The following is a 10,666-nucleotide window of genomic DNA, read 5'->3' as shown; positions in this document are numbered from 1 at the left end:
TTCATCAGCCCACCTAATCAATATGACGATGAGCAAATAACTGTTTTCACAAAAAATTGATAAATTTCGCTATTTGTTTTCCGATTTTGATGAATTTTTCAGCATTTTGCTTTGTGAATTTTACTATTTAGACATATTTTCAGCCCGGAGCATCCCAAAAAGAAAAAGAATCTTCTCCCTCTATCACTTTTCATATCTGGGTTGTCTTTATATCTCGTCCCTTCCTTGTTCATTACAGACTTTGCATTTTAACTTCGGCAATGATTTACTTCTCATCTCTATTCTCACCTGATTAATATTGGTCTGTAATTGGTCTATAATGTTGGTCTAAATCACATCACACAAGAAGTTAAGACATTTTGAAATTTTCTGAATTTTTAATAATACAATTTTTCATTTCAGAATTGACAAGGAGACTCTTCATCAAATCACATTAAATTACAATAATGGCAATTCCACACTTTGCCTTACTTTATAAAGAGGAGAATTTGAGATATTTCACAAAATAAAGTTTAAAAAAATGATGATGGGTGACAGCATCGGTTCCCTCAATTACATACTGACTGGGAGGTGATATACCTGTTTTGTGAAATTAATCAAAAACTCTGAAATGTCATTAGTTTCTCATTTTTGAACCTGATTTTGATAAAACAGTGTTAAGCTCTTTATTCGATGTTTCTCTTGTTATTTAAAAAAATCAACTTTTTGTTTGGGTAGACTTGCCCTTTGATTCTCATGAAGCCTACGCATCACAATACTTGCAATAATTTCCAATTTTATGCATAAATAAATAATAGTTTTGACTCCTTATAACCTACCATGACATAAAGAAATAACAATTCATATATGACCTGTCTGCAAGGAGATATTAAATACCTTGGACCTGCTCCTTGGAGCTTCACAACACAAAAGACATTGTAAAATACACTATTGGAATGCATCAGACAGTCTCGCATGCATTGTTATTTAATAATTCAAATATATGCTATATGCAATTCACCAGCACAAACCTGGTAAAGCTAGTGGGGCTGTTTTCGATTCAATTTCAAGTAACATTAGGCTGGTGGTCCGTGCGTTTCATTATGTGCGCAAATTAAGCCATTATTGTGAATTCATACGCAGTAGTGCTACGGGATTGGGTTGGTCACAGTGTACCAAACACTGTGCACTAATTACTGTGGTACTTATTATAACTCTAGTTTTCCGGAATCTCTGTTACTTAATCAATCTTTATTCTTATCTAGGCTCAGGGTTTATCCAGTAAAATATATCTTTAATTTTTCAATTTTCACTTCTGCTCCATGGAATCTCATATGTCCACAAGGCTCTTAAGATAATGGACAATGGTAGCACATGCATTATGATATAATTAAAAAGTTAGATTTAAAAGAAACGAAAGACTAGGAAGATTCTTAACACACATTTTAAACTTAAACAGCCAGAGCTGAAGTATAAAACTTAAATAACAACTTAAGCACTCTTTAAAATGGCACTGTAATGAAATGATTAATCAATATTTTCGAAAAGAAATTGGCAATTTTTAGTACATTTAACAATCATGCTTTTCAAAATTCTTGTTAAAATACCAATGTTTTTTTTCTCCAAACTATGTAAAATGGTAGAAAATTCAAATAGAAAGGTGTTGCCAAATTACACATACCACATGACATATAAATATTTTAGCCTAGAAGAGAGTGAAAGACTTCCTGTATCAAGCATTACTTGCATCTTACATTACTACTTCTAAAAATGTCCTATTATATTTTTGTGCACTTTACATTAAATACCTAAGTAGTTTTATCATTATTCATCACAAATTGCATGCAAAGACAAGTGCTCCTAACAGTATACTGAGAACAAATATATTTATTGCAAATTTGGCAAACAGGATGTTTTCATGGGTTAGTGAACATTTTGCAGCGAATATAACTTTATATTTAAAAACAAATGCAAATCCTGATTCACAATTAATGTGTTAAAAATAGATCAAATTTGTAACTAGGCGTACAAGCAATAGTGATTGTAAATAGAATGCAGAATTGATTCCCAAACTATCCGAGACGTCCTTGAAATCCCGCCAAACTAAACCATAACAATTGGCACAACTGCTACACACAAACATCTGTGCAAGTTTGGTGAACATTTGGAGGATAAAATGCAAATGTGGGATTTAAAAATAACATTCAAATTCTTCACAGAGCACTTAAATGCCCATGAAAAAAAAAACCTTAAACTTGAAGGCACTAATGATAATGCATTGAAATTCCTAGTGAGTTAATTTAATCCAGAATACAATTACAGAACATGTAATTCAAAGTACATCAATATTATGAAGGAAACCTTCAGAAATCACAATATTATGAAGATAAAAACATAGAAAAGGTATGATAATAAATAACAATATCTAAGTTTGTGATATAAACCTATTCGTACTATCTCAGCCATGAACTGCAGTGGTTGAAAGGAAAAACTGAACAAATTTGGCCAACATCATAGCTCATCTTTCGCATGGCCGGTGCCCTGAATTTGGAAAAAAATAAGATAATAAATATTAATGAAATGTATCAATGAGTTTATCATACAAGTAATGCAATCAAAAGTATTGGTAAGAATTACATGCGAGAGGTCCTTTGGAATTTTTAACATGCCCGAGTCATAGCCCAGGGCATTTGGACTGTTTTTAAGGTGTGGGTAATTACACTTATGCCCAATCAAAATGATGTGTATTACAAGTTTTACAAGATAGTGAGTTGGATCCTCGTTATTTGATAAACCAACCTCGCCTCATAACCATGAGGCCCCATCTTACAAAGAGTTACGATTGATCCAATCAATCGTACCTCTATGGAAATCCTTCAGTGTCATGATTTTTTCTACAGGAAATTTGCACAATGTCCTTTGTAAACAAAGAGAAGCACAGTGAATTTTCCAGAAAACAATGAGTGCTTGAATATACATCATAGTTAGAAAATATTTTGAACCAACATGCATAATAGAGGTTGACATTGCTGGCCGTCCATAGTAGTGATTGATCGGATCAATCGTAACTCTTTGTAAGACAGGGTCCTGTAGGACTAGAACTAGCCCTTACTACCAGTCAATAGCAACTTTTCCTGCTACGTATCATCACTTTCTTGGCGATTTTACAAGACAACATCAGCAATGTCGAGGAATGTAGTTCCAAATTTGCACACAAATTTGTGCCTGCACATTAAACAGACCTAACATTGCTCTAAATGTGATTTAATTTCATCTAGGTTTTAACTGATTTACCTCTGTTTACGTTGAAAAAAAAATCAATTCAAACGTTTATAAGCCGTCATCCAGCATTCACAAACCATCATGTTTAATTTACCATTTTAGAATTAATTATTTGGGGGGCAGACGCAACTCTCTGCCCATACAAATACTGTAAACAAACAATGCACAGAACTGAGTGCACGAGTGGAATTGCAGCATACATAAAATTTTCTTTAGATAGGCGCAGTACTGTGCACGAGCCTTTAGGTAAATGTATAGTACGCATGCAACATCTGAATAACAAAACCATGCTTACACTGCACTTACTTTCACACAAAACAGTGCATTATTTGTTTTATTTAATTCTTTTATTGCTCTCCTACTCTGTCACAATAGTACTCATTTGTGCACAGGAGTGCACAATGTCAATTTTCCTTGGGAACCTTTTTGCACTACAATGCCAAGTGTAACAAAGGTTGAATATCACAAGACACATTTCAACCAATCGCGATCCTTGAAATTATTTGTTTTATAATATCTATTTACAGGTTTAATTATACTTACATCTAAATTTTTAGTATATCTTTGTTTGAGGAATGGGATAAGATACTGCGGTTCCTTTTGATAAACTTGCTCACCAAACCAATTCTGTGAATAAAAGATAAATAAGATAGTAAAATAAAAACACAACTGAAAAGTATGTGATATACAAGTTATAGGCCTTTATATATAATTGAATATTACAGACATCTTGACCCATATTGTACTACTACAACAATATGTTGAAAAGGACAATTACAAGTGAATGGTTTCCTTTGAGTCATTCAGTCTCAGTTTAAATACTAACCACTCTAAACAACAAATGATAAAAATCAACATTAAGAATAATGACTAACATGATAAATTGCTTTCAGAAAAAATGTATCTTCATTCTTACATGTGATTGTCATTAATCAGAACACAATAAAAAAAATTATTCATTATTTACAAATAAATTCATACAATCACTTTCTCAAAAAAACTATATGTGAAGTAAAAAATTCATACAAAATATAATAATGATTGTAATAATAACTAAAACAGTAGTAGTAATAGTGGTGGTGGTGATGATGATGATGGTGATAATAATAGCTGCATTTATACAGCATTTTTTGTCTGAGGATACAAATCGCAACTATTATTAACCTGGCTTTCACTCGGGCACCTACTTTGTCAGCAGCACTTAGTACATTCCAGGAATTAATCAGAGAGGATACCTATTCACATGTCACATGCATTCATCTATCTCCAAATAACAAAATGAACATCAGGTCAAAATCAAGCTTTACATGATCAATAATTGGGAAAAAAAAACAAATTGTCTGATACTTACTTGTGAGTATCCTTTAGTTTCTGTTCCTTTGTATATTCTAAGAGAAGGATAGGCTTGTATAGATGCCTGCATACAGGTCGACTGGAAAGACTGACAGTCAATTTTACCAAACCGTACATAGCCTTTCAAAGCCTGCAAGAGAGATCAAAATGAGATACTTTCATCAAGGTTTTTGTCTTATATCTCAAAAATCTCTTTCTTTCACTTCATAATCACCGCAGAAGGTTTTATCTACTGATAACAATAAAGTGATATAATTATATAATTTCCCTTGCGTGGCAAAATGTATTCTGCTTTGAATGGGAGCGCTGTAAAAACCAAATAACAACAACAGGTTATTATTTCCTATATCATAGATTTATCAGCTAATAAACTCATGATAGAATGTTCCAGATAAACTTTATTTTGAGAGAAGTGAAATATAGAAGTTTGAATAAATTAATTTTGATATATTCTAGATTTAAATGGATGCTTGAATTAGCATCGCATTTGATTTCATTCCATGAATACAATAATGTAACGATGACAGACATTGGTAAATTCTGAAAAAAAAACAAAAAAACACAATCATACCTGCTATAGCAACTTCATATATCGAAAGGATTATCTGTCTATATAATGAGCACTAGTTTGGTATTCTTGAATAATCTTCACATTTGAACATGATTATAATAATAATAATAATAATAGGCATTTTTATAGCGCCATCTATCTAAAAATATTATATTCCGAGGCGTGATGTTATTATCATTATTACCCCGGCTTTAGCTCAAGCTGCCTTTCAGCGCTCATGCATTCAAGGAATTAATCCTGCCGGGTACCCATTCACCTCACCTGGGTTGAGTGCATCACAATGTGGATAAATTTCTTGCTGAAGGAAATTACGCCATGGCTGGGATTCGAAACCACGACCCACTGTTTCAAAGTCAGAAGACTAATCCACTGGGCCACAACGCTCCACGTACATAACAGTATATCACAAGAACCTGTCCAATAATAACCACCTGCTCATAAAGACCAATCTCCTGGGGGGGCGTCTCATGAAAGGACTTGTCAGACGTTTTATCCGACAGTTACCATAGTAGCAGTGCCTCTCAGCCAATCAGAATCAGGGATAACTGTCAGATCTGACAACTTGTTGGACAAAAAACGTTGATGAAACGCTCCCCAGGTTCCCCTCATTGTATTGGGCAGTCAGGTTACACCGTAGCTATTGTTTAAATTGTCACTCACTTATTCTACGATACAATCTTCTATCCCTCTGAATACTCAGGGGGTGTGCAAATTTACAAGTGATAGATCAATTTCAACTAAAGCAAACTGATTATTTTTTGTCGACGCAACAAGCATACCAGCATCAATTGCGAATTTGTGAGTAATTAAAAAAACTTAGAATTGATTTGAGAACCTAAAATTGGCTTGCAATTGATTGCAAATTTCCTGCAACGCCCCGCTAGTAATACAAAATATTAACCAAAGTTTGATAAAGCATAGTTCCTAGTTTCACAGGTTACAGACATGCCTAGCAGGGTGGTATTGCAATGATTGCATATTCATTCAATGATCACTTGCTTTACTTTGTGATCCAGAGCCCGGGGCCGGTTTCATAAAACTTGTTATGATAACAAAGTAGCAATAACAGTTAAAAGCTACTGAAATCATTCAATCTGATTGGTTGATAGTTAACTTGCTATTGATATTATACTTCATAACCGGTGTGTTGGCTCAGTTGGTAGAGCGTTCGTTTCACAACCGGGAGGTCAGGAGTACAAACCCCGGTCGCGTCAGACCGAAAGACGTTAAAAGATGGGAGTTGCTGCTACCCTGTTTGGCGTTCAACAATTCAAGGATAGAGTGGCCTTCATCAATTAAAGGGATAGAAGAGCCTTGTCGATTTGGCACTGCACAGCGGCTGCCAGGCGCATGATGAATTGGGGAAAGCAAATTTTTGGAGTACTTAATTTCATGTCTATTTCGAACAATAAAAATATGGATGGAAGTCTTTATGAAATGGCACCCAGATGTAAGTAATGAATGTTATTCCATACCTTTGCTACTTCTTCCAACGAAGGCATATATGACATACAAGGCCCGCACCATGGCGCGTAGAAGTCTATAACCCAAGGTTCGGTGCTCCGTAGTACTCTATCTCTGAAGTTATTTTGGGTGATTACCTCAACGGATGACGGGAGAAAATTATGAACCCATCCCATGAGAGACATGACATCACGGTTCCAGCCGTTGTATGCACTAGGGTTCAAGACAGGGTAGAAATTTTTTTTTTTTTAAACCCAACAAATTCTTAGAGTTAACATATTTTGGCAATTTAAAACAAACATGAATAATCCCACTAAATGATATTTTCAAAATAAAAGGTTTAATGGCGATTTATTACCAGATCATCATAATTATAGATCTATTCAATTCAGACACTTACAAGAAACTTGAGATGCAAGTGAATACAAATCACTATAGATTTGCATATAATCATAAGACTTACCCTTGGTTCTGGGGTCTTATGTTTGAGTTGATTTGGAATCGAGTGTATTTGCTTGTAACGCCCCCAATAATTTATGTCAAATTCAACACTGAAATAATGGAATCTATTCATATTTGTGTCACTTCAGGTACCAAAGTTTCCAACCGGTCTCTCTCTCTCTCTTAACTGTACATATTTGAACTGCTTCTACTCCTTTGATGATCAATATTTCAGTGCAACAAAATGTTGGGTTTTATACTCTACATCGTACCCCCACCTTAGTCTGCAGTGCAAACCCTTCACTCGAGTTAAGGGTCTGAATGTGCAGCCTACAGTGACTGTGTATAAAAAACCCATGCAGAGCAAGCTTTACATGCGATATTCTTGTGCGAAGACCCACCTGTTAATCTAAGGTTCAATCGGGGTCTGTGCCTGCAGACTACCCCCACCCTGGCAAAATAATATATTCAAATTAGCATCAGTGGTCACTACTTATTAGCATGGTAACTGTCACTGATGCCATGGTAGGTAAAGTTGTCACCAAATATACTTTCCATGCTACAGTTCCCTGGGTGATGTTTCATAAAGCTTTTCATAAGTCACCCGCGACCTTATGTAGGACTGGCAATCCCTTCTTGTGTGTTAAAACCACAGTCCCTCAACCATTTTGATCCTCATCAGATAAATTTGAAATAATATCTTTGAAGTAAATCTATTGAAAAATGCCTATCAAATGACAATCTAAAGCTGGGAGGTCTCTGTCGAAAACTGGTGAACCGGAACAACAGTTCCGTCCTACCTTTCGGAGCTAACGAAAATTGCAAATATGTCGTTTGTCCAGGGTCTAGGAGGAAACTGCTGTTTTGATCCACCAATTTTCGACGAAGACTTATTGGTTGGTCATTGTCATAGGGCATTTGACAATACATTTTCTATGATTTTAAAAGTGTAATGCGTAGCAGTGCGAAAACTCCCTACTTTTTATGCCACTTACCTGAATCTAGCAGTGCCTGTATGTCCCATAGGATAAGCTCTTATGGTAGGATAACTGTTTACACTAAGCTGTTGACATAAGGACGCATGCTCTATACAGTCTACCGAACCTACATGAGCAGTGCCATTCAGTTTCTGAAAAAAAGTCACGACAAAACTAGATATCAATGTGTGCTTACTTTCTCATACTCTCATGCATGCACTCGAGTGTAAACAAGCAAGCATTACCAATGCACATGACTAAATTAATCATGTGCTTATCTAACTAAAACAAGGGGCCTGTCGCATAAAAGAAAAACTGGCAATAAGCCGGTTCGTATTTCCACTCTTCGCATGATCAGAGGAAGGTCATTAGTACTAAAGTGGCATGGTGGTTTCAAATTTATTGAGATAAGCACCAACTCTGATGTCTTGATTATTCATATATTCTTTTGAATTGTTTTTCATTTACATTTAAAAAAAATAATGGGTACGCGAACGACTGGTATCTCACAGTTTGTCAAGTACATTGTACAACATGCTCTAAATTGCATTCAAAGTAGAAATGCAACAAATTCCTTATAGAGTGTACATTGGTGTGCTATGTAATGCATGGTTACCCCAATGCTTACGTAATACCTTGCTTTGAAATCTGCTTATCACAATGACAGAAATGAAAGGTCATTTGACCAAAATTGTCCATGAAGTAACTACGAACGTGTCTATTTCTTTTGCCCATGTTTTTTTTTTTTTTTTCAATGACAAAAAGTTTTATGCAAAAGATCCAAGGGGAGAATCTGCACTCAGCCTGAATTCCATATGATATCATTTATGGTTTTATAACATATTTCTTCTCTGTCTCTGATCAAATAATTTCCAATCTGGAATATAAAGCAAATAATCACCTTTTGATTTCAATAGATTATCCCTTCCTTGGTAATATGAATGTATGTTCTTTCTTCAGTATTGCTTCGGAATGATTGCTACATCCAAATCGCCTCAGAAACGATGGTGTGTCCCATTACTTTCACAATTTGTACATATTTGATGTAATATCATACAATGAAAATTTACAGGCAACTCTGCCTAAGTAGACCTGCCGTAAGTCCTTCCATAAGCAATGTTTAAGACCAGATGATTCAAAAACATGTTTTATATACCTCTTCTAAGCCTAATTTCTCTGAAGTCAAACAGATTTCTACGGTCTCACAAGATTGGACTTAGGCAGAATTACCTGTAGGGGAAGGCGGGGTAAGTTGAGCATAGGGGCAAGTTGACCATCACCCCCAGGCCAATTATAAGAGCCTAGGTTAAGTCAAACTGAAGTTATCGCGTCTACAAGGAAAAGTTAACGGACGGACAGACGGACGGACAGACGGACGGACACCGAGCGTGATACCATAATACGACCCGTCTTAGGATGGGCGTATAAAAATTGACATGCTGGTTCTTCCCCCATACATTTTGTACATAGTTTTTGTGGCTCAACTTACCCCACAGATGGGGCAAGTTGAGCCATTTGACATCTCTTTTTTTCAAAGGTGAAAATGACTTTCATTATGGGGTTAGAAAGTTATATATAGGTGAAAAATATTTCAGAAGATTTAAATCTTAAGGCAATGTACTTATTTCTACAAGATTAATAATCATATCAATTCTAAAATTCAAAAAGCAAAAAGTGTCATTACTTACCCCGCCTTCCCCTTTATGGTAAATTGAGCACCCATTATGATATATGAGAAGAAATCATAAGCTAATAATAAAATGAACTCACTTTGGCAAATTTTCTCCATTCTGGCATAAGGGCTTGACAAGGACCACACCATGGAGCATAGAAGTCTACCAGCCAAAGGTCTTCTTTCGCTCTATTCTTCACCAATCTATCAAACAAGCTTTGGGAAAGGGGTACCACTTTCGGGTTGATGGTATCCTGAAAGAAAAAATAAATATCACAGCTATAATACTCCCCAGGGAGTGGATGATATGTCCACTGGTCAAAGGTCTTCTTTTGCTCTATTCTTCACCAAACTATCAAACAAGCTTTGGGAAAGGGGTACCACTTTCGGGTTGATGGTATCCTGGAAAGAAATAGAATAAAATTATAGAACAATATATACTCCCCAAAATGTGGAGGATATGTCTACCACCCAAAGGTCTTCTTTCACTCTATTCTTCACAAAGATATTGAACAGGCTTGAGAAAGAGATACCACTTTGGGGTTTATAAAATCCTGAAAGAGAAAAATTAATTATGAAATGATATATTACTCCCCAGGGAGAGGATGATGTGCACATAAATCTACCAGCCATGAAAAACAAACATGCACAATAAAAACACATGGAGTACATGTATCATGAAGCCTCAAAGATTTTTCCAATCTCCTACCGGTAATTTGATGACAAAATTATAATTCATAGGGAAAAAGCTCTTCTTTATCCTCCAAAGCACATTACCTCTAAGGAGTGATCAAACTAAAACACAGATAGCATATTGTCAAATGTCCTCTTAAATAAAAATATTTTCATTTATATTTATGAAAAGATATTTTAGTCTTTTGTGTGGAATGGATTGATAGAGAAGTTACATCTTAATGAAATCACATA

The 10,666-nt window shown here is 35.2% G+C and overlaps 1 protein-coding gene across 1 annotated transcript in view; it reads right to left on the bottom strand.

Annotated features, from left to right (window-relative positions):
• Positions 1–356: 356 nt before the first annotated feature.
• Positions 357–10,666, bottom strand: part of LOC129262058 (dnaJ homolog subfamily C member 10-like) — a 30,912-nt gene continuing 20,602 nt past the window's right edge. The window contains exons 16-21 of the mRNA XM_064101938.1: positions 9,838–9,993; positions 8,086–8,219; positions 6,661–6,862; positions 4,613–4,744; positions 3,805–3,888; positions 357–2,520 (exon numbers count right to left, since the gene is read on the bottom strand). Of these exons, the coding sequence (XP_063958008.1) occupies positions 2,491–2,520; positions 3,805–3,888; positions 4,613–4,744; positions 6,661–6,862; positions 8,086–8,219; positions 9,838–9,993 (738 nt within the window). The 3' untranslated portion in view covers positions 357–2,490. The remainder of the gene's footprint in view (positions 2,521–3,804; positions 3,889–4,612; positions 4,745–6,660; positions 6,863–8,085; positions 8,220–9,837; positions 9,994–10,666) is intronic.

Source organism: Lytechinus pictus, chromosome 1, assembly GCF_037042905.1.
Source record: "Lytechinus pictus isolate F3 Inbred chromosome 1, Lp3.0, whole genome shotgun sequence".
In the NCBI taxonomy this organism is placed as follows: domain Eukaryota; kingdom Metazoa; phylum Echinodermata; class Echinoidea; order Temnopleuroida; family Toxopneustidae; genus Lytechinus; species Lytechinus pictus.
Note: the sequence above shows the minus strand (reverse complement) of the source record. Positions and strands in the feature narration are given on the sequence as shown.